The sequence below is a fragment of the Micropterus dolomieu genome, linkage group LG12 (assembly GCF_021292245.1).
Source record: "Micropterus dolomieu isolate WLL.071019.BEF.003 ecotype Adirondacks linkage group LG12, ASM2129224v1, whole genome shotgun sequence".
Lineage (NCBI taxonomy): Eukaryota > Metazoa > Chordata > Actinopteri > Centrarchiformes > Centrarchidae > Micropterus > Micropterus dolomieu.
The window spans coordinates 24951256-24975935 of NC_060161.1; the positions used below are offsets into that span (position 1 = coordinate 24951256).

The 24680-nt window shown below is 37.0% G+C and overlaps 3 protein-coding genes across 3 annotated transcripts in view; all 3 read left to right on the plus strand.

Annotated features, from left to right (window-relative positions):
* The window catches only part of LOC123980397, a 5592-nt gene extending 2859 nt beyond the window's left edge, over positions 1-2733 (plus strand). Inside the window, exon 7 of the mRNA XM_046064750.1 lies at positions 2695-2733. The gene's annotated coding sequence lies outside the window, so the exon portion shown is untranslated. The remainder of the gene's footprint in view (positions 1-2694) is intronic.
* LOC123980396 (E3 ubiquitin-protein ligase TRIM39-like) lies at positions 1288-9221 on the plus strand. Its single transcript, XM_046064749.1, has 17 exons — positions 1288-1344; positions 1439-1524; positions 1645-1740; positions 1926-2021; positions 2203-2298; positions 4152-4247; positions 4590-4671; positions 4759-4799; positions 5016-5111; positions 5288-5359; positions 5947-6022; positions 6103-6146; positions 6348-6434; positions 6727-6822; positions 7477-7651; positions 7760-7786; positions 7959-9221. The coding sequence occupies exons 4-17, from the start codon at positions 1926-1928 to the stop codon at positions 8486-8488; spliced, it is 1614 nt and encodes a 537-aa protein (XP_045920705.1). The 5' UTR covers positions 1288-1344; positions 1439-1524; positions 1645-1740; the 3' UTR covers positions 8489-9221.
* Positions 9222-9268: 47 nt separating this feature from the next.
* On the plus strand, positions 9269-22176 carry LOC123980394. Its single transcript, XM_046064745.1, has 19 exons — positions 9269-9503; positions 10819-11057; positions 11321-11403; positions 11660-11735; positions 11822-11898; positions 12181-12268; positions 12370-12458; positions 12742-12814; positions 12921-13000; positions 13280-13375; positions 13650-13728; positions 13824-13903; positions 14128-14235; positions 16930-17025; positions 17113-17216; positions 18202-18310; positions 18621-18765; positions 18843-18869; positions 21095-22176. The coding sequence occupies exons 1-19, from the start codon at positions 9457-9459 to the stop codon at positions 21637-21639; spliced, it is 2241 nt and encodes a 746-aa protein (XP_045920701.1). The 5' UTR covers positions 9269-9456; the 3' UTR covers positions 21640-22176.
* Positions 22177-24680: the final 2504 nt, after the last annotated feature.

Genomic DNA, 24680 nt, shown 5'->3' on the forward strand with positions numbered 1-24680 from the left:
ACTTTCAGCGTTTTGAAGGTTTACTCAACATTTAGTGCCAATTATGTTCTGAGATTTTACCTCTGTCAGCATGCCAACACGGAAGCAGAGCAACTGCGGCTCACAGTTTAGCAATTTTTCTTCTATCTGTTCCCTGACAACCACCAAAATACAAAACCGAAAACTGCCATCAAATGACAAAAGTCAAACAATTAATCTTTAACCAGAATGAAAATTTTCTTGAAAAAGCAAATGCCATGAATTAAATTAAAGTAAATTTAAGTAAGTGTTTAATGTACCAGAAACTGTAGTAATTCATTTTACATTAAAATAGGGCTGTACATAATGATTATTTTTCAAGTCAGTTAATCTAACGATAAATTTTTCGATTTGTCGATTTATCTAACTACTAATTTTGTGAATTCTAAATTAAAAAAATGTTGCATATTACTCGATTAACATACCAATTTATCCCAAATAAATACAAAAAACATGTCCAATCAATATTTTATTCAATCATCCTAATCAAGCACATTAGCATAATGACAATAGCATCATATCTTAAAATTAATCCAAATTCCATGTCACTGATTTGCTGTGATAATAATAATAAAAGACATTAATTAGGCTACTTTACTTAAAACTTTAAATGTTTCTGACATGGATTTATTTCTATATTGAGTAATATGCAGTATGATAATCAAATGTATTTCTGCATCAGTGTGGGGCAAAGAAAACAACTGAAACAATTCACAGACTCAGCAGACAGTCACAGATTGTCTGTAATGTTACTTCAGCTGTTTTCTCGCTCATACGTGGCCGTTAAATAAACAGAAAATATGAAATGGCCAAACGTTAGTTGACACACGGTGTAACGTTACGTTATAATGACAGCAGAAGGGCAGAAATTACTTTTAACATGAAGGCGATGAAGCAATACATAGAAAGCAATTTACGATGCTGTCGTTGACGTCAAAGTGCTCACTTTACGTGTTCATGTCCCTTTACATATTCGTGGACAGCAGTTGTGCTGCAGTGAAGCTATTTCCAATTTACAGAGCTCACGGATCTAAAATACTCCCAGACTTTAGACGGTCAAAGACGGAGTGGGGGGAATCCCTGCTAACACCGGATACAGCGAAGCTTCAACGCATGTAATGCGAGTTGACATATTTACGTAATCGATTACATCGACTACGTCGATGAATCGCCCCAGCCCTACATTAAAATATTATTTTACAATAAGTGTTTAAAGTTAACAACTGTGTCTTAACACCATTTGACTTTTCACCTTTACCTGTTAGGATGTGCAAGTGTCACCAAGCTGCAACTCGGTAGCCACAATCAAGGAGGAGCCCAAATCACGTGTGTACAGGGTTATAATTCAGTCAACACAAGATTTTGGGTACAGACTGAAAAATGAAGCAGCCAAGTCTGAGACTATCTCCTTATATTACAGCTTTAGCAATTCCGCAGCAGCCTTTCCGGAAAGACACAAATTCAAGAGCAAGCCATCAGCTGCAGGATTTCTCTGCTGGTGTGCAGGTAAGAAGATTTGTTGGAATTCTTTTCTAAACCCAAGCCTCTTGTGGCATGCGCCTGTTGCCTTTATTATTTCTGTGATTGTTTTGAAAAGTACATTTATTTCAATTTAACATTTTTCAGGTGAATCAATCTAGCAGGGAGCGTCCAACAGCTCCCCCTCGTGCACCAGTAGGTCATCTTAAGGAGCAGGACAGACAGGATCACACATTATCAGAGGTATTACACTGTGATAATTACACCATTTACTGTTTAAGACCCTATATTACAATTGTCAGTTGCTCAGCAGGGCTTTCTGTATTTGTTAACACCTCTATGTTGTCCTGACTAAAACCTCCAAATATAGCAAAGCCATCAGTGTGCAGGTACAGCACATTCATAATTAGTTTAATTTCATCTTTCAGATGAATAGATCGGTCAGGGAGCATCCCACACCAACATACCCGGTAACTGTAGTTCGACCTAAGGAGAAAGACAGGAAGCAACAAACACCATCACAGGTACTTAACTGTTTGTTTTAGACATGTTTTTATGTTATGTTTTTTATAGGTACTTTATCCTTATCCTTTTTTATCTACTTGCTTTACTTTCATCATCATCATTTTGCTGATTGTTAAATATACCACTGTTTTAATAGGTAAATTATCAGTATTGCATTACTGAGTGCTTAACATCTTTCAGGGGAAGAAGTTGGTCAGGGAGTGTCCAGCAACCACATCTCCAGCAGCCGTAGTCAAACCGAAGAACATATACAGGGAGGATCAAACATTATCACAGGTACTAAACTCTTCAGTGTTCAAAAACCTACATTGAAATTTAGATTTTCGCAGGATGGGAAACGTTGCTTGAGTCAGTTTAATACCATGAGTGAACTCAGTTGAGTTACAACTGCTTATGAGTATTTTTAGACCTTGTTGTGACACATACATCGGACACGCTTAACTGCACTTTCAGCGTTTTGAAGGTTTACTCAACATTTAGTGCCAATTATGTTCTGAGATTTTACCTCTGTCAGCATGCCAACACGGAAGCAGAGCAACTGCGGCTCACAGTTTAGCAATTTTTCTTCTATCTGTTCCCTGACAACCACCAAAATACAAAACCGAAAACTGCCATCAAATGACAAAAGTCAAACAATTAATCTTTAACCAGAATGAAAATTTTCTTGAAAAAGCAAATGCCATAAATTAAATTAAAGTAAATTTAAGTAAGTGTTTAATGTACCAGAAACTGTTGTAATTCATTTTACATTAAAATAGGGCTGTACATAATGATTATTTTTCAAGTCAGTTAATCTAACGATAAATTTTTCGATTTGTCGATTTATCTAACTACTAATGTGAATTCTAAATAAAAAAAATGTTGCATATTACTCTATTAACATACCAATTTATCCCAAATAAATACAAAAATGTCCAATCAATATTTTATTCAATCATCCTAATCAAGCACATTAGCATAATGACAATAGCATCATATCTTAAAATTAATCCAAATTCCATGTCACTGATTTGCTGTGATAATAATAATAAAAGACATTAATTAGGCTACTTTACTTAAAACTTTAAATGTTTCTGACATGGATTTATTTCTATATTGAGTAATATGCAGTATGATAATCAAATGTATTTCTGCATCAGTGTGGGGCAAAGAAAACAACTGAAACAATTCACAGACTCAGCAGACAGTCACAGATTGTCTGTAATGTTACTTCAGCTGTTTTCTCGCTCATACGTGGCCGTTAAATAAACAGAAAATATGAAATGGCCAAACATTAGTTGACACACGGTGTAACGTTACGTTATAATGACAGCAGAAGGGCAGAAATTACTTTTAACATGAAGGCGATGAAGCAATACATAGAAAGCAATTTACGATGCTGTCGTTGATGTCAAAGTGCTCACTTTACGTGTTCATGTCCCTTTACATATTCATGGACAGCAGTTGTGTTGCAGTGAAGCTATTTCCAATTTACAGAGCTCACGGAGCAGTACGTTGTTGAATGTCTAAAATACTCCCAAACTTTAGACGGTCAAAGACGGAGTGGGGGGAATCCCTGCCGGATACAGCGAAGCTTCAATCCATGTAATGCGAGTTGACGTATTTACGTAATCGATTACATCGACTACGTCGATGAATCGCCCCAGCCCTACATTAAAATATTCTTTTACAATAAGTGTTTAAAGTTAAAAACTGTGTGTGTGTGTGTTTTTGTGTGTCAGCTTTCAAAATGCTATGCTATTGGGCTCTACAATAGGACCAATTTAGTTGCATATGCTCCTAAAAATAGATACCTGCGAACTGGTGAAATGATTCACGAGCACTGTGTGGGAGTAAAGATTACTACCGTATTTTGCTCCGCAGGGCTTTCTGTGATTGTTATCACTTTTATGTTGTCCTGACTAAAACCCCAAATATAGCATATAGAACATAAAGCATATTAAAAACTGCTAATGAGCATTTTTTATTTGCTGTGACACAGACACATCCGTCACCTTTGGCTTCAACTTCAGCATTGGGAATTGTGTCAACTGTCAACTTTGTCAACAGCCACTTTGTATTCAACTGTGAATTGACAAGACATTCGTTACATCTGTGTGTGTGTGTGTGTGTTTGTGTTTTCATTCAAGGCAAGGCAAGAGAGACTTAAATCTGAATTACTGCAGACAATTAAGGAGAGAGGGGAAAACATGAGTGAAATCAGACCGGCAGAGAGAGCCCGCGAGGTAAACAGAAACATTTTGTTACTTTTCACCGTGGATTTGCAGTTTGATTGATCAGATATCAAATCAACCATTAAAAAAGTACTGTAACGTGCAATTATTGCTGCCACTTAAAATTATTCTGTTTTCATTCTGTTTAATGAAACTTTAAGCAAACTGATGGTGGATATTGAATGTATGAGATCAGACAATGCCCTAAAAAGAAAAAGATATTAGTGTAAAGGAATTTGTCATACAAATAAACACAACAGTGTGAAACTATATTGAAAAAAGCCTTCATCAAATATACATTTTACCCATGTGGAATGACTCAGATATGATTTACTTTCCACCTCTTTCTGACAGAGTGTCCCAGATTCAGCTAGTACCAACACCCAAACAAATTCTGCAGCAGCAGAGGCCACAACAAAGGAGGATCAGAAATCATGTAAGTAGTAGTATGGTTTTATTTATAACACATGGGATTGCTAAATAATCAAAAAAGCAAAGCAGTTACTGTCTTCTTTCTTTTCAGTGTGTAAAACTACACATCCTGATTTCTCCACAGGCATGAAGGTACCTATTGTGCTGAATCTTGATTCATTAGAATGTTTTGTGGTGAAAAACTAATTTTACAACAACTGGAAACACATTCAACTTTCACTTTTGCCTCTTTAGTTCTTATATTTCCCTTTTGGGTTTTTGATGTTATGTGCACACTGTTGTAGTTGGTTTCCCTGCTAATAGTGCAGTAAGGTTTATAATGTTACACTGCATGTTTAACATGTTCAGGTGAGGGAACTGGTCATGATGTTTTCAGCTACCACAACACAGGAAACAGCAGTTCGACAGAAGAGGAAATGCAGAGAGGAAAAACAACTGTCAGAGGTAAGACCCTCTGTAAATGGTACTTTTCAACTACCTGAGGTGCCAGATGGGAGAAGCTTTGGTAGAATACAGAAAGTGGTCAGTCCTGTATTTTAATAGTTTGTTATTTCATTCTTTGTGACCTTTCTGTTTTTGGAATTTATTTGTTGGATACTTGAGTGCTTACTATGTTTCAGGTGACGCATTTAGCCCAGAAGCTTTCAGCTACCACAACACAGGAAACAATAAAGGAGCAAAAACCATCACAGGTTCGTACCTGTATTGCATTGAATCAATGGCAATGTCCATCAGTTGGTCCACCATCAACAAATGTTAGATGGGTTGCAATGACATTTTGTACTGACAGTAATGGTTCCCAGAAGATGAACCCCAATATTAGACAGTATTTATCATTTGAGTCTGTTTTCAAGCAAAAACCTCAAACCTTCTTTCAGTTTTCAGCTTCTCCAGTGTGAAGATTTGCTGATTTTCTCTGATTTCCATCATTACAAACTGAATCTCTTTAGTCTCTTTAGGACTGTTGTTCAGACCAAACAAGACATCTGATGACGACCCATTGGACCATGGGCATTATTCCCAGTTTATTGATGAATTGCTTTATCTAAAAAATAATAAGCAGATTAATCACTGATAAAAATAATCATTAGTTGCAGCCTTAGAATATATACTGTAACGACAAAATAACAAAGTGATATCCCAAGAAAATCACGTATGTTGTATTAGAAATATCAGTGCAGGTTAAATAACAAAATACACAAATACATTTTTGCAAAGCAGGAAATGGTATTCTAGCAAATGCTTCAGATATTAAAAACCTTTCACCACTCTCTGAAAGAATGTGCGAGAAAGTGCTGCCACCCAAGTGAATCCCACATCAGCAGAAGCCATAGCTGAGGAGGATCCTAAATCATGTATGTATAATGGTTAATTAATAGATAATAAGGAGAATAAAGGAAATGTGTGGGACAGTGACCATTCTCTCTTTCAACAGCGTCTGAAACTGCACAGCTCTCAAATTTCTCCACTCGTGTGAAGGTACAGCTGAATTTTGAAATTCTGGAAGGTCATCAAGTACTTATAACACATTCAACCTGATAGACTATTTTTAAACAGTGCGTTGTTACATGCACACTTTGGTTTAATGTTTCTCCATTGCACTTTTCCGAACAATCATAAATTGTTATTACAGTATGTTTTCATTACTGATCTGTGTCCAACTTGCATTGAATGTTTCAGGTGAAGGAATTGGCCTGGATGTTTTCAACTAACACATCCCAGAATACAGCAGTCCGACCCAAGGGGAAACACCAAGAGGAACAAAAGGTAGTGGACTCTCTATAAATCAATTTTTTCATATCACTAAGGAACCAGAAAGTTAAAAAAAAAACATAATACACTTTAGAGACTATAGATTTAGTATTACTTGTGTAATTCACTAATAAAAGTTAATCAGATGCAGGCCATCTTAATTCTATAGTTTGTTATATGATTGCATAAAAGTAAAAAATATCAAAATGATAGCTAGCGTGTTTACAGGTGGTTAGGGTTTGAGGTGGTTGCTAGGATATAATCATTAATAAGTTAGTTAAATACTTAAGTGCTTGTTATCTTTCAGGTGAAGCGTTTAACCCAAACACTTTCAGCTACCACAGCCCAGGAAGGAGCAGTCCACCCAAAGGAGCAAGAGTGGGAGGATAAAAACCTATCACAGGTACAGCACCAGTGCCTAGATTGTACTGTTTTTAGCTACGCTGGTGTTGCTCTATTGTCGGAAATGTCGGTCCTGGCTCCGCTTTATTACTGTTATGGCCCAAGAGACAGGACAGATACAGAAGGCTGGGGATGATAGTGTGTTGCTGAGGAGCAAACTGTGACAACTATTGGTATCACTCAGAGGATCAGTTTCCTTTCTGTACTCATTTGCTTAAGGAGTCACATGACATTGCTGTTTACCTGCCATTTACCTGTTTCTAAAGTCTGGATCTAACTAACTTAAATCTTTCAAATTCAGTTATTAACATTGTGTAGGTTTAAACTAATCCCTCTCCTTCTTCACATTTGGTTTTGTGAGTGTCAGTGCTGCCATTCTACTTGTACATATAGATACGTTTGATTGAAGTGGTGCCTGCACATACTTACTTAAATGCGCTGTTGTGTAAAATTGATCAAGGTAAGACAGGACAGAATCACAGCTGACGTAAAACACAAAACTCAGATGAGAGAACAAAAGGTGGCTCAAGGTAGATAATCGGTAAATGTAGGTTCCTGCAGAGATTTTGAACTGTTTAGTTTGGTATATTATTCTTTTGTTCCGATATCTTTTGATACTTACACTGCTGTAAGCACTGTCTGTCACCCTTTTCAGGGCAGCTTGAACGCTGAGTGGCTGGAGATCAACGGTGTGCTCTCAGAGGTGGTGAGAGTTGTAGAGGATGCTAAGCAGAAGTCTGCAGACCTTTCATTTTCCATCCGTACTTTCAGAGCAACATCAAGCATGATGGAACAAATTCGCCAGAAACTGGAAGAACTTGCATCTATTGGTGACTCCACTTTACCAATCCTTAGATTTTACTTGTTCTGTATTGCATTTATATAATTGTAATTTACAATCACTAATTGACTAACACATTAATATATTTTCCTCACAGAACTGAAATGGATTTCCAAGTTTGCAGGTGTGTATTTCAAAAAAATGTCTAAACAGTAAAATAAGGCAAATCCAAAGTATTCTTCAGGAGACTATTTTGATGTATGTGTGAATATGGACAAAAAGAAAGGCTGTGAAAAATTTACAAAGACTACCACCAAGTGACTCAGTTTTGTCTTGTTGTTTGATCTTAACTCTAGTGGATGTCAAGCTGGATCCAACCACCGCAAACCGATGCCTTGTTGCTGCTGATGGGAAAAAAGTGAGTAGTGGAGAAGAAAAACAGGAAGCTCCAGATGCTCCAGGGAGGTCTGGATGCGTCCTGGGGCTCAACAGGTTGACCTCTGGGAAGTCATACTGGGAGGCTGTTGTCAGCAAGAATACCAGATGGGATCTGGGTGTGGCAAAGCGTGATGCCAACCGCAAGGGGAAACTCTTGCTGAACCCAGGCAATGGTTACTGGGTTATTGCACATTATGAAGATGAAAAGTACGCAGCCCTGACAGCACCACCAGTTCGTCTTTCCCTGAAAGAGAAACCTGCGAAGGTGGGAGTGTTTGTGGACTACGAGGAAGGTCTTGTGTCCTTCTACGATGTGACGGCTCAATCTCACATCTACTCGTTTACTGATTGTTCATTCACTGGAGAGATCTACCCTTATTTCAGTTTGCACCTTGAAGATGGTGAAAGAGCTGATCCTCTGATTCTCTCAACTGTGAAACACCAGTAATTATGTTTAATCATTTTTATATGGGTGTGTGTGTGTGCAGCCACCTTAATGTTGGTGTTTAATGGTTAATGGTAGCATTTTTGTTAAAGCTTTGTTTGTTAAAGGGGACACATGGGAGGTCTTTTTTATTTCTTATGTCTTTAAGTTAACATTGGATCCTACATTTCCTATAATGCACCTGACAAAGCAGCCCCCAAGAGCGATAGAAGATATTATACATTAACAGGGTGAATATTCCTTTCAGTGAGCAAACTGAACTTAATGTATTTTTTTATGGTTTTTACTGATGTAATAATATACAAACATAAGTTTTATCATCAATGTATTTCAATGTGTACCAGATTTATTATAGCTAGTCTCCCTAGAGTCCACAGGAGAGTGACTAAAACTTGTGTGTAGCAGTGTGGGGTTACAGAAGATAGAAATACATAACTTGCTTGCATTTTCTTTTTTTTCTTCAAAACAAAAAAACAGAAGCAGATTAATCTTCAAAGTGAGACTGTAGAGGAGCATTGTGTTCCTCTTATATATAAAAAACGTTGAATACGCAAGCAGTAATACACACTGTTGCTCAATACATTCAGAGGTTTTCATCTTTGTTTGGTCTGAGCAGTAGCTGCTGTTACACAAACGTTACATAGACCTAACAATGTGTCTCAAAGTGTTTTTATTACATGTTTTGATGTACAAATGGGTGGATAGTGATTAAAAAAAGGGCAAAGTCAGCAGTGTCCTTTCTGTGCATGAGACTCATTATTAACACTATTACTGACTTCGGACCGGTACTCTCTTCTCTTGGTTGATTAAATTCCTTCAGATCAACATGTCAGACATCATGTAGGCCTACATTTTTAAGCAGTTCTGGTATTTGGTATACTGATAAGAGAGGATTACAGGAAAACATCAGAATGCTTTTGGCTGAAGCGAAAGTGAAACAGCCCGATGAACACATTTAAGGCGAGACTGAAATGAAATGCATGTCACACAGAGGAGCATCGACGTTAGAGAGCGCAAGGTAAGCAGCTGGAGATCTAATCTGATTTTGATGTTGAAAGTGCTGTGAGATGTCTTCTAGAGTTATGATGCAACACAACACATAACGGGTTAGAGGTTCAGTGACTTATTTACCTGTTTGTATAAAATCATAATGTTCTGTTGAAGAAGAAGATAATATTAAAACCGTTAAACCTGTGAAATAAATTATTTAGATTTTTATTTAAGCCCAGAAGCTTTCAGCTACCACAACACAGGAAACAATAAAGGAGAATGACAGGGAGGAGCAAAAACTATCACATTATTATTATTGTTATTTGAGGTCAGTATAGCTACTTTATTTAACCAAATGTGTCAATAAACGATTTCAGTGTGACCAATAGGCTACATAAAGGTCTGCAGCTACCCAGGTTGTACAACACTATGATTAGCAGGGCAAACTAATTAAACGATAGTGCGTGACAGTAAAAGACTGAAAACGGGCTGGGCTGGGCAGCAATGCAAATATTTGTGGTAAACCACAGGTTTCAAGGTGTGTACACGGAACATAGTGGAGGGTGTACAGGCTGTTTTTTTTCTCCATGAAATAAGTTTCCTCTAATGAAAGTTTCAGACGTTGTTCTACTGCTTACTTGAGTTAATGTTCAGTCATTCTAGTCCAACATCCAGTTAGTTTGACGAAAAGAAATAACGTTTAAGCAATGTTACCATTGCTAAATTTCCCTCCAGAGACCAATGAAGTTTGATCTATCTATACCTACTCACTTAAAAGTTCAATCCCATTTCAGGAATACCTCTTTACGACACTGACATGGTTTGCTCTGGTTGTGTTTGTGTAGTTTATAGCAGGAAGGAGTTGATAGCCTGCTACTATGTACTGTACATTACCACTAGAGGGAGACTAATCACTGTCTAATCTCAGTCCTACACCCATGTTGCAAAACAGCACAGTTATCAAATAAATCAACATTGAAATTAAAGTAATAAATTGATCTTATCTTTGAATTGGGTGTGTCATTTCTTATCAAATTGTCCCTGATAAAGCTTTGGGCCAGATGTGCTGATTTTAAAGTGAAACAGAGAAATAGGTAAAACAATGTCAAAACAAAGTATATTTGTACTAAAAATGTGTACTTTCCTAGTACAAAATCTTTGCAACTTAAAATGTGAGTTAGTACAGTGCTGCATTGGACTGACCACAAAGCCTGTTGTGGACAATGATTGAAAATAATTTCTTTCAGCCCCAAAAAATAAAATTTAATGCTTTCAACAATAAACAAAAACAACACTGTTATTGGTCACTGTAAAAATAAACATCATGTCACATTTGTGTCCAGGTTTGGTACAATATCTAACATGAGCCTCCAGGTTTGCAACTGCTGCGGATGGTCCAAAGTTACGACCTACCAGGGCCTGAGAACTCACCAGGGGAAGATGGGGTGCACACAAAAGGGGATGAGGATCCCTGAAAGTGAACAGTTCAGAAGGAGTTACCTACCGAAATATACATACCTGGGACCTTCAATCAAAGTAGAAGAGCCTTTTACCAATATTTTCAGCCCTTCTATCAAGTCTGGTGAGTAGCACACAGCTGATTCTTATTTGTGTCCATACATAGTCCATAATTGCCTCATTAAAATAAATGTTTACTCTGCAATGGCAATACTTGTTTCACAGAAAGGATCAAGTGCATTTAAGAAAGCCTGAAAGGCAATTCTGTCATTATTTTCACCCCCATATGAGTGTTAACTCCATTTCACTGCACAGCACAATGAACCACACATTTGTTTTACACCTTCAAAGAGACCATTTACAAAACGGAAAAATGTCTTGTTTTAGTGGTTGAACAGAACGTCTGGAGAAATCTATGGGACGAACCTCAGGACAGCGGACCAATTAACAGCTCTCAAGTCAGGAAGGAGGTATTCAAGCAAAATGAGATTATATTGGCCCAACATGTGACTGACTTAAAAAAATGCATAAATTCAGTAAAAAAAAATTCATCTGTTATACAAACATTGTTATGGATAATAAAGTTATAGTTTAAGTTAATGCAAGACAGCAGTGTTTCTAAACTTTAAAGAATAGGTGATTTTTTTTTTTTTTTAAATAAAGAAGTAATATTTATTTAAGCTAGAAACACACTGTAATCTTAACTCCCATCTCTCTCTCACACAGAATGTGCCTGTGTCTCCAAACCTCACCACCCAAATGATTACAACAGATGCCGCACTAATGCAGATGTTCACATCATGTATGCATTATAGATTTTTAACAGGAAATAACACTTGGAAAAGCAAAGCAGCTTTGTTTACCAGAGACCATCTTCTTTCTCTACAGTGTTTGAAACCCAACAGCACTTGTCCACAGACTCAAACCAAACTCATCGAGCACTTGATTTCTCCAGTGGTGCACAGGTACAACAGATTTCTGACATGTTTAAACAATCATGCATTCTGCTCTAAAGAATTGTTATGTTTGCCTTTCATTTTTGTAATCCTATTTTTATTGCAAAATCAATTCCTGACTTCTTGTATGTTACACAAAACTGGTTGATGGACAATCAACATTATAGGATATGTTAATGTGTTTGTAAAAACTGATTAAAGTGTCATGGAAAAATTGAGTGATCAGGAGGAGTAAGCAAAGCTTTCATGAATAACACCCATGATATCTTATCTTCCACTTTTCTCTGACAGCCATTTGTGATGCCGGTGTCACAGACCCTCAGCACCCAAGCGAATCCTGACGCCTCAGAGGTCATGATGAAGCAGACAAGCAAATCATGTATGCTCTATAACTGTATATAACAGGAACATAACAGGAATAACATGTGGAAACTGTTCAAAGGAGCTTTGTTTCACAGTGTCCATGTTCTTTGCCTTCAGTTTTTGAAACTCCACAGCGCTCTCATCAAACAGCCACCAACTTTGACAAAGTTCATCAAGCGCATGATTTCTCCACGGGTGCACAGCAGGTACGGCAGATTCTCAACTTTTTTAAGCATGTGGACATTAATGTTTGCTTTTTCTGAAACCCTGTCTTGTAGCAAGCATCACTTTTCTTGCATGATCAGTTCAGGCCAAATAGAGATGATTATTTTAGCTGACATGTTGCTGTCCATTATACAAAACTGATTAAGAGATAATACAGGATACCAATATATTTGTAAAAACAAGTTAAAATGTAATGGAAATACTGAGTGCACAGCAAAACTCAGTTGAGTAAAATTTATAAAATCTTCCACTTTCCTCTGACAGCCTTTCAAGATGCCAGTGTCACAGACCCCCAGCAACCAAAATAATCCTGCAGTGAAGGAGACAAACAAATCATGTATGCTCTATAAAGTGTTAACTCATAACAGGACAAGAAAAGAAATAACATGTAGAAATGATTCAAAGCAGATTTATTTGACAGTGACCATCTTCTTTCTCTTCAGTGTTTGAAACTCCACAGCACTCTCATCAAAGTACCACCAAAGCTTGTCGAGGGCTTGATTTCTCTGCTGCTGCACAGCAGGTATAACAGATTCTCGACGGGTTTAAATGTGTTGCTGGAGAGTAAATCCAGTTTCATCCTGTGAATGGACTCTTAAGTACAACCATCCAGATGCATATATACGCATTTTTACCTGTTGGATATAATTTAATATAATTATTTTTACTAACCTTGCACCACTTTCAATTGTTTCTTCATTAATAAATCAATTGATGACAGAGAAGTTATACTGTATGTGGATCAGATGCATCATTATATTATGATCTTGTCCAGCTTGCACTAAGTGTTTTCATCCTTTAGGTGGAGCCACTGGTCTGGGATCTTCCAACAACCACAGCTCAGGAAACAACAGTCCCAAAAAAGGAGGAAGAGAGGGAGGCTCAAAAGCTATTAAAGGTACTAAACTTTTAATAGTGCAAATTATTTTATTTTCTTAAGCAAAACTAGCTTTCAGTCTATTAGTTGATCACTTAGTCCTCCACGCTTGTTGTAGCACTGCTGTGCCAATGTGCAGTGGCACAGAGCTGCTAGCATGACTGTAGTCTTTTTGGACTCTATCTAATCTAATAGTAAATGTTTAGGATTTTTAAAACAAATTTAGTTTGATTAATATAAACTGCAGTGTCAAAAACTATACATATCTTCCACCTCTTCCACCTCTCTCTGACAGAATGTGGCTTTGCCTCCATACTCCACCACCCAAATGATGCCCGCAGCCACAGAAGCAGCTATAGAGACGACCACATCATGTATGCATTTTAATTATAGTTTATTCATAACAGGTAATACTACTTAGAAAAACAATGCAGCTTTGTTTAACAGTGACCATCTTCTATCTCTACAGTGTCTGAAACTCAACAGCCCTCTCATCAAACCGCCACCAAAACACGTCGAGCACTTGATTTCTCAGCTGGTGCGCAGCAGGTACAGCAGAGTCTTGACTGGTTTAAAAAACCAGTGTCATCCTGTGAATGACTTCTTAACAACTGTCCAGATGCATCTGTTTTTACCTAGTCGACAGATTTCTTTTTTTGTAACCCTGCACCACTTTCAAATGTATCTTCATTAATAGGTCCATTTCTGACAGTCCTCTGAAGTTGCACTGTAGATTTCTCATTATATTACCGTTTGGTGCTTTCATCCTTTAGGTGGGACAAATGATCTGGGATGTTCCAACAACCACGGCTCAGGAAACAGCTGTCAGACCAACAGCGAAAGAGATTAAGAAGGAGAGGGAGGCTCAAAAACTTCTACAGGTACTAAGTGAAGTTGTATTTATTGTCAATATTCAACCGGCAATTGAAATTTTAATTTGTCGATCAGTCACTCCACCACTTTGGCCTAGACTGAAATATCTCAGAATCAGAATAAGAAAGATCTTCATTGCAAAGTAGTATTTTACAAATACGAGGAATTTGCTATGGTGATTGCTAGACATAGACAAACCTGCAGTTGAAATAAATCTATGGAAATATATACAAATATGGAATAAACAGATGCAAATTGTAGAAGAATAATAGAACTATGTTTAAAGAAAATAAACAATGTGGCAGTTATTTAGTATTAGAGTAATAGCGAATATTTGCATGTTCGCTTTGTCCTTGTGAGCATGTGCCCTCAGCTTGTGAGCTATGCACCATATTTAATAAGGTTATTCTTTCAGTAAGTCCACGTTAACTGGCTGAAAGATCTGACAAGTGTTTGGTTAAGGTCTTGAGGACTTCACGGTTAATGTGTAAATTAAGCTAAGCTAATCTTAGCTGGTAGCTAACTGAAACAATGTAACCTAACTAAATACAGTGCAGTTCTACACAGGCATGACAACTACGTCAGTAAGGGTACTGTAGCAACAAGTGGCCCAAAACAAGGAACCCCGCTCTCTCGGGTCACCATCTCCAGGCGCCCTTAGTGCATTATGAATTCAGATACTACTTAGGAAAAAGGGCAATCTCTGATAACAAACTAGGTACTGGCCTGACCATCTGTATTGAATTTCAAGTTCCCTAGTCAAACCCTCCTCCTCTCTCGCTTAAGATTTCAGAGAATAGGGCACTGAACACATAACCTGAAATGAACTCCTTAAAGGGCCAGTTTGCTGGTTATCTGTAATGAGGTGTGTTAATGTAGGCAGTGTTGATGTTAAAGTAAGTAAATACTAACTTACCAGACCAGAAGAGGGGGAAGAAAATGAAGACATTAATTAGATGATGATTTCTAGTTTTCTTAAGGCTTCCACCCAAAGAGAAACTTATGTAATTTTAACAAGCCCCAAAAAGTTCACGCAGAGCTCTAAGGTCAGCAACTTACATGAAGAAATAGACAGGGAGGACCCCACCCTTTTATCAAACAATCATTGGCTATTAGCACTTGATCATCACATTGATTGGTTTTTACATTACTTTTCCTTTTATGGGTAGATGGTCCTTCTGTCCAGTAATTGTAACACGCCTTTGCCTCAGTTCAGAAACAATTCCCCAAATAAGGTAATAAAACATATCATGCAGGTCTCTCTAACTCATGTTAGTATAATCCTTTAAATGTTTAACGCATTAAGGCCAAACATAGTAGGCCACACTTCTCAAACAAAATAAATGAACATCTCTTCTCTTACATAATCTTAAATGCATGCACAAATGAAAGTCTGTTTTAAATGTATCACTCCAAATGCAGAATACTTTAAATTAATTCATGTCAACACTCATTCTATTCTCCTCATCTCTTTCTGACTTCAAAAGGAGAGAAAGGCCTCCCCTGCTCCTATAGTCACAAAATGAAGATGCTTGTCTCTTCACAACTGTTGATGTCACATTAGTAAAAAGTGTCTTCTTTGATGATCAAACCAATTATTCATCATCAGGGGATACATAATATGGATAAAATATGTTATCTCAAAAAACAAGTTTTAAAATGTATTAATGAATATTATAAATTCAAACAATATGGATTTAAAAAATGAAAACTCTTGACACTCTTCTTATTTTCACACCTCATTTCACGCCTTTACTCATGTGTGTGAGATATTCGTTTTTAATCAGAAGGGTCGAATTGCCAGCAAGAGCGGACTTTCACTTCGTCTTTACTGGATCAACATCTAATCTGAAATGTGATCATGTACAACCATGGGTCTCTGGAGGCCAAGCAAGAGTCAGAACACAAAAGACTGCAGAGACACATTAAAATAAAGATTATTAAAATATAAAACAGTATATCAAGGAAAACATCTTTCTTACTTTAATTTTGTACTTCTGCAATCTGAGCTAAGAAGTCAACAATTATCAGTCTTAAAACACAGTTAAAGAGTTAAAGCACAGGTGATTTTACTATATGGCTTGTATATGTCTCAGGCAGTCAAACAGTATCTATGAAGGCCCCCCAAGAACCAGAACAAATTGCTTCCAGTGTCCTTTTCTTCACATTTATCTCATTGTCTCAACAGTACACTACTAATAAGATGTGAAGTGCTTTGTGACTTTTACCCACCTGAAAAAACAAAATATAGTTAAAGAATGGGTTGGCTGGCCCTGAGTGGCTGGATAACTGTCAACAGAAGAAGCAGCACATAGGTTGCCCACAAGCATTCTAAAGCCTTTCATTCTTAAACGGCAATGTATACCGTGTGTTAGATGATATACATGTATGTACAACAGCATACACGCTTTTTCATTCATGAAATCAAGATAATTCATCTGCTTTTACCACAAATGTTAACAAAACTTTTAATAATCAGAAGGAATGAAGGAACAAAAAAAATCTAAATGCTAGCATGGCTGAAAACTCTTAGTCTTGTTAGACTGTATTGGGTATTTTAAACTTTGTAATCTTTTAAACACCTCAAATTTATCCACTCAGTGTTTATTGGATACAGGCTTCATCAGTCCACTTTTCATTCAGCAATGCTGTCAGTACTTACATGTGCATACTAATGTAAGTACTTTTTGTCTTCATCCCAGGCAAGGCAAGACAGGATAAGTGCTGATTTACAACAGAAAATCCAGATGAGACAACAAAAGATTGCTGAAGTCAGATCCTCTGTAAAGGCCAGCAAGGTAACCTGCAGCAGGTTTTTTAAACTTTTTAATTTTGGTTTTGATAAATATTTTTTTAACATCGTCACTGTCTATTGCTCCTTTCAGGGCAGCTTGGATACTGAATGGCTGGAGATCAACAATGTGTTCTCAGAGGTGGCGAGAGTGGTGGAGGACGCTCGGCAGAAAGCCCTTCAACCTCTCGAGGAGAGGTCGGTATAAACCAGTAACTGTGATATACAGTGCTGTGAAAAAGTCTTTGCTCCTTTCCTTTGTCACACCAAAATATTTCAGATCATCAAACAATTTTTAATATAAACAATCTTTTTTTGGAAAGCTGGGTTCAATTTAATTTGCCACACCCAGGCCTGCTTACTGCGAGACCTGTTGAATCATCAAAATATAACATTTCTGACAAAGTGAAGTAGGCTAAAAGATCTGAAAAAGCAACACATCACATCCCATGATATAAAGAAACAGATGAGAAACAAAGTTGTTTACACCTATCAGTCTAGGAAGAGTTACAATTGCCATTTCTAAGGCTTTGGGACTCCAGCAAACCACGGTGAGAGCCATGATCCACAAATAGAGAAAACTTCGAACAGTGGTGAGCCTTCCCACGAGTGGCCAGCCTACCAAAATTACTCCAAGAGCGCATCAACAACAGTTAAGATCAGTGTCCATGATTCAACAATAAGAAAGAGACTGGGCAAAAATGGCATCTGTGGGAGAGTTTCAAGGCGGAAACCACTGCTGAAATACATCTTAATGATCCCCAAGACTTTAAGGAAAATATTTTGTGAAATGATGAGACAAATGTTTAACTTTTTGAAAGGTGTGCGTCCTGTTAAATCTAGTGTAAAATCAACACAGCATTTAATAAAAAGAACATCATATCAGCAGTCAAACATGGCCGTGGTAGTGTGATGTTCTGGGGCTGCTTTGCTGCTTCATGACCTGGACGACTTGCTGTAATTGATGGAACCATGAATTCTGCTCTCTACCTCAAGTACAAGTGCACTCACAATTTTCTGAAACACACCAGCAAGTCCACCTCTGAATGGCTCAAAAAACAAAACAAAATGAAGCTTTTGGAGTCAAAGTGCAGACTTAAATCCAATTGGGATAGTGTGGCATGACCTTAAACAGGCAGTTCATGCTTATTAAACTGCCTAATGTACTGTACATTATTTTTAGGAGACAGATCCTAAAGAGAGAAGCACGAGATCTGGTCCAGAAACTGCAAAAGGAAATAGACAAACTCAAAAAGACCATTGATGTGTTGGACAAAAATCCAGATTTGCAGGTGAGCCCGGGACTCTGACATCCAAACCTCTGGCCTTTTTATCATTTATGTAAGTCATAATGCTTCTACTCTGCTGCAGGTCAGACAATATCAGATCTAGGGGAAGCTAAACCAGTATAATTACTGTTTTGTGCTCCAAGAAGACATCTACATTGCTGAAATAAAGCCTCAACATTTATGTGCACGTTCATTGCAAGTTAAAAATATCATCAACAAGTCTGTGTATTTCAGATTAATCCAAATCATTTTATATACTGACAATGTCACATTTCTCCCTTACACACACTCTCTCTCACACACACACACACAGGTTTCTCTTCTAACAGGCCTGGATGAATCTCGGGATTGGAATAATGTAGCTGTGGACACTTCATTCTCCTTTGGTACACTAAGAACTACAACATCAAACATGATGGAGCAAATTCACCAGAAACTAGAAAATCTCTCTTCCGTTGGTGAGTACACCTGAAATTTATAAAGGTCAGTATTTAATTTATAGTCACTTGTTTTAATATGATTTACTTTTTCACAGAACTCAAGAGGATCCCCACATTTGCAGGTGTGTGACTCAAAACTTGAATCTTTAAACAGGATAAAATGGTGATTTTTCTACATTTTGACTCTAGATATCAGACTGTATGCTATGTCGATGTTCTAGACTAAAGACATTACAAAGGAAGGCAATTCACCTGCCTGAAGGCAAAGCTCAAGACCCTTTGAAATAAACATAAGATGACTGTTTTTTTTTTTTAAATCATGTCTGAGTTCTGATCCACAGTTAGATGTGGAAATGTTTAGTCTTTTACGAGTGTTTTTCAGATAGAGCCTTTTATTTGGTTTTATAAAAAATATTTGGAGTACATACTACCAGATGCTGAGAAGTTGTCCAGGAGATGTTACAAAATTGTTTAAAAAACTAAATTTCTAGATAATTGCAAAATCTCTCTGTGATGCATGCAGAAGCCACAATAAACCTTGCTAGGTTCCTTAATTTATCAGTAACACTCTACTACTATGTTTTCATGCTTTTATCTTGTAGTGTTTTTTGTATTATTGTCTTTACACTTGTTAAAGTACTTTGTAACTTGTTTTTTTAAAAAGTGCTCTACAAATAAGGATTATTATTATTATTATTATTACTTCCCATAAAAAGTTATCAGTAAACAAAAAGAAGAAGAAACTCATGAAGCAACATGAGTGCACTTTGCATGTTTTTGAAAGGTTGCAACACATGGCATTCTGTTGAATTCCAAGTGTTGTAATGATAATTTCAAACATTACTACACCACTGGTCAGTTGTTTGGCCTGAATTAATTCATGCTTTTTCATGCATGAAATCAAGGTGGGAGTGTTTGTGGATTACGAGGAAGGTCTTGTGTCCTTCTACAATGTGACGGCTCAATCTCACTTCTACTCGTTTACTAAGTGTTCGTTCAGTGGTGAAGTTTTCCCATATTTCAGTCCACATCTTATTCAAAATGAGTTAAACTCTGATCCCCTGATTATCTCTGATGTGAAAAAGCCGTAGGAGTTATATGAAGTGTTACTGGTGCACTGAAAGTTATAATGACAATCAATGTGAGTTTGAGGTGTACAGTAACATTTTACTGTTAAATGATTTCATGACCACTGAAGGGTTTTCTGGCCTGGTCAACATTGGAGATTGTTTTTCAAGTTTAGACATTCTTTTCTTTTTTCTTAAACAAGACATTCTTAATCATCCGTAGATGAAGACTTTATGAGTTTGGGTTTTGTTTAATGTTAATTTTTGTGCGCTATATATGTGTAAGAGATTGCTGGCATTTTTCAAAATGTATCTACTTCAAAATGTATGTATGCGTGTAATTCCTCACCATTTTAAACAATGTGTTTATATCTATAGTTTGCTCTTTACTGTTATTCATCTATAGCTCATATCGGCATTAGGACTCAGGATACTCAGACAAAAAACTAAATTTCTAGATAATTGCAAAATCTCTCTGTGATGCATGCAGAAGCCACAATAAACCTTGCTAGGTTCCTTAATTTATCAGTAACACTCTACTACTTCCCATAAAAAGTTATCAGTAAACAAAAAGAAGAAGAAACTCATGAAGCAACATGAGTGCACTTTGCATGTTTTTGAAAGGTTGCAACACATGGCATTCTGTTGAATTCCAAGTGTTGTAATCATAATTGCAAACATTACTACACCACTGGTCAGTTGTTTGGCCTGAATTAATTCATGCTTTTTCATGCATGAAATCAAGATAATTTATGTAACCCTGCCACAAAGAGTCACAGAAAGTAGTCAGTCAGAAGAGACAGCGGGGGGAAAATCTTAAACATTAGGCTTCATGATCAGAGACAGTTTTTATATCACGTCCATATTCCCCTCTCTGCTGTGAGTCTCCCATTCAATCAGTCAATTGATGGTTTTACTAACGGCCATTCATCCGCCATTATAATAGCAAAGCCTTCATAAATGAGTCCAATCAATGCCGGTTTCAAACTTTTAAGAACAATTTGAAAATGTTTTACCAGGAAGAAATGAATTCTTCGTGTTTGTTAGACGTCAAGGATATATGCAGTGACATTTGTCTGTGCCTTTCAGTTGTAACTGTTTCTAATCAATGCTATCCTTAAGTTTTTTTTAGGTTTCCAGAAACATGGTTTGAAATCATGGTAGTTAAAATGACTAAGTTTTTATATATTTAGGCGTTTTTCACCGACAGCGAAAGGTCTCTCTATGTAGTGCAACATGATTCTATTTCCATTATTCTATTGTTTTCTATTCAACTGCAGTGGATGTAAAGCTGGACCCAACCACTGCACATCGATGCCTTGTTCTTTCTGCCGATGGGAAGAAAGTGAGGGATGGAGCAAAGAACCAGAAAGTTCCTGATGCTCCAGAGAGGTTTGACATGTTTGGCAGCGTCCTTGGGCTCAACAGGTTGTCCTCTGGAAAGTCATACTGGGAGGTGGATGTCAGTAAAAAGACAGGATGGGATCTGGGTGTGGCAAGACGTGATGCAAACCGCAAAGGGAAACTCTCGCTGACCCCAGATAATGGTTACTGGGTTACTGTACATTATGAAGATGAAAAGTACGCAGCCCTGACAGCACCACCCGTCAGCCTGTCCCTGACAGTGAAACCTCAGAAGGTGGGAGTGTTTGTGGATTACGAGGAAGGTCTTGTGTCCTTCTACGATGTGACGGCTCAATCTCACTTCTACTCGTTTACTGAGTGTTCGTTCAGTGGTGAAGTTTTCCCATATTTCAGTCCACATCTTATTCAAAATGAGTTAAACTCTGATCCCCTGATTATCTCTGATGTGAAAAAGCCGTAGGAGTTATATGAAGTGTTACTGGTGCACTGAAAGTTATAATGCAACAATCAATGTGAGTTTGAGGTGTACAGTAACATTTTACTGTTAAATGATTTCATGACCACTGAAGGGTTTTCTGGCCTGGTCAACATTGGAGATTGTTTTTCAAGTTTAGACATTCTTTTCTTTTTTCTTAAACAAGACATTCTTAATCATCCGTAGATGAAGACTTTATGAGTTTGGGTTTTGTTTAATGTTAATTTTTGTGTGCTATATATGTGTAAGAGATTGCTGGCATTTTTCAAAATGTATCTACATCAAAATGTATGTATGCGTGTAATTCCTCACCATTTTAAACAATATATAATTATATCAATAGTTTGTTCTTTACTGTTATTCATCTATAGCTCATATCGGCATTAGGCGGACACTCTTTCCACTTTCTGGTTTTAACTCAGTTTTACAGACACCTTTATACCTGTTCAACAATTTGTGAATAGACATTGTGAATATAACTGTTCCTTGGGAAATATTCCATATTCTTTTTCAGTGTTTTTAATGATTTTGGTCAAAATAAAATAATAAAACATGTTTGAAACTGTATGTGTTGATGTAACTGAAAGCCACAGTTACACCTACTCTGTCTTTTCTCACACCGCTTTCTCTTGGCCAGCCATAGCTTTTATGTTGTGTTTTTTGTTTTGGGTGTTTTTTTTGTTTTGTTTTCGAAATTCAAAAATTACTTTTAAAACTTTCTCCACTGTTGCGTCAAGAGCCAAAAATTCAAAGTTTCTAGGTGAATGTGTACAGTTTGAGGAATTTAAAGAAGATCTGCTCTGCTTCCTAACCTAGGAGTCTGGATTTCTAAAATAAGTCTGAGTGGTCACAAGAAGATAATAAAATTAAGAAAGACAAAGTACACTCCTGGAAATATTATAATAAAATAATCTGTGAAGGAAACATCACTCTTTTGTTGAATTGCGCACAACGTGTAGACATTATGCAACCTGATGTGGGGTCAAGAGTAAGCATTGCTCTGACATTGTTTTGGTTTTTGTTTGGGCCTAAAATGATTGGTTGTGATCGAATGTTCACAAGACATGGGGGGGTTTAAATAGGAAGCATTCTTTCAAAACTTCAACATCAGCTGATGTTGATCCCCTCCAGACTAACACAGTAACAAAGAAAGGTAAGAAAACATCTCTCTATCTGTCAAATCAATTTAATGCATTTTGAACCTGTACAAATCATATGGAGTATTTTTCTGTAGTGTCTTGTCCACTGAAAATACTGTGGAAATCTAAAAAGTTCATTCATTCAAACCTTTATTTATCCAGGATAAAAATACTCCTTGAGATTAAAAATCTCTTCTACAAGAGTGTCCTGGCAAGTGGCAGCAGTGCGGTTACAAAAAGATACAGAGACACTTACAGTTAAATATATAGACACACTTTCACTCATCATATTCAAACAACAATGACATTAAAAAAAACAAACAAAAAAAACAGTATACCGTATGCCAGGTTCAGATGAAGATGATAGTAGATACATATACTAACTAACATTACAATACCTAATATTCAAGTAACAACCAAGAACATGTTCACTGCTACAGTTCAGTACTGAGTTTGTGAAAAGATGGAATAATTGTGGATTCATTTTAATTTAGAAAAGTTCACTCAATCATCAGTCCTGTAAATCTATACATGACAGTAGTATCAAAGATACTAGATGTGAGGCCCAATATATAGAGAACTAACACAAGACTTATGGTGGGACTACATCAGACACACAAGAGTAGCCAAAGACAAAAGAATGTATATAAAATATCAAAACGCTATCTCAAAAAGTTTCAGGCCAGTGTGATTATGATTATTTTCATAACTCATTCTAGACAAAATGAACGTCATCCTCCTGACTGCCATGATCTTCACTGTAGCCCTTGCTTACAATGGGCAAGGAGCGTTTTCTAAAGGCAACCGCAGGACCAGCAACTTGGCACCCTTTGTACTGCCCTGTGAAAAGAGGACAAGCTACCAAAGATACAGTGAATTTCTCCGGAGACACATTCTTGATGACTACTTCAACTATAGTTCTCCACAGGATTGGCAAAGGTGAATTACAAGTTTTATTCAATTATTTCATTTTGAAAGAATAAGTAAATGTTGCTTTTTTTGCGGTAAAATGTGATTCCTCCTAAATCTACAATATATCAGTGCTATGTTTGACTCTGGATGCAACATAAGTATGGTTTTCTAAATAGTTAACATCCACTGCCATCTGAGTAATCTGATTCTGACTCTGATTGCATGAGCTGCAGCTTGTTTTATCACATTCATTTTCTCATTTTGAAATCTGTGTTCTCAGCAGGTTTTTCACTGTGTTGTACTATCCACATGCAATGATGTTGGACAATCTACTTATGTTTAATAACTCATATATTATATATTATAATATATTTTGTGCATGTTAGAGTTAAGTTTTAGGTTAGGTTTTCAAACCTGTGTCGTTCAGTCCAGTTAAAGTATGCTGCCTTCTTAAAATTTTCAGGATCTTCTTCCAGTGTTTACTTTCTTGCTCTCGTCCCAGACTCTTCTAACCAGTGAGTGAAGCCAAAGTTCTCACGTGGTGTTTAGTGATGCATTATACTTCAAATTAATATCTTTCTGTGTGAAAAGACACCAAACAAGGTAGAAAATGTAACAAGTTTAACAAGTCATCCGTTGATTCGTACCACAGGGAACAAACTAGGTTGAAAATGTCCACAGTCAACAGCAGGAACATGTGGCAATGTGACAGCTAAACGTTGGACTCAAAACTATGCAGTAAAACATTGATCTCATTACACAGGTACCTAGTGAAGAAAGGACTCTGTGGCAGAACTCCAGTGCAGTCTTTCATCAACGCTGCTGCAAGCCAAGTTGATCAGATCTGTAGAGGTGGTGGACGGCAAGTACGAGGTGCTACTGGAGGGAAGGGTAACTTGTGCATCAGCAACTCAGTCCTGACTGTATATGATGTTTGCTCCAAAAAGAGAGGAAGAGTTTGCAAAGTTTCATCTG

What these genes read in the sequence shown, in the direction of transcription:
- LOC123980396 (XM_046064749.1), top strand. Translation starts at nt 1,926, where the DNA reads ATGAATAGATCGGTCAGGGAGCATCCCACACCAACATACCCGGTAACT. An exon ending in AGCAACAAACACCATCACAG is followed by an intron (nt 2,022 to 2,202) that starts GTACTTAACTGT and finishes AACATCTTTCAG; the next exon opens with GGGAAGAAGTTGGTCAGGGA. An exon ending in ATTTCTCCACTCGTGTGAAG is followed by an intron (nt 6,147 to 6,347) that starts GTACAGCTGAAT and finishes TGAATGTTTCAG; the next exon opens with GTGAAGGAATTGGCCTGGAT.
- LOC123980394 (XM_046064745.1), top strand. Translation starts at nt 9,457, where the DNA reads ATGAAATGCATGTCACACAGAGGAGCATCGACGTTAGAGAGCGCAAG. An exon ending in AATGCAGATGTTCACATCAT is followed by an intron (nt 11,736 to 11,821) that starts GTATGCATTATA and finishes CTTTCTCTACAG; the next exon opens with TGTTTGAAACCCAACAGCAC. An exon ending in TCTCTGCTGCTGCACAGCAG is followed by an intron (nt 13,001 to 13,279) that starts GTATAACAGATT and finishes TTCATCCTTTAG; the next exon opens with GTGGAGCCACTGGTCTGGGA.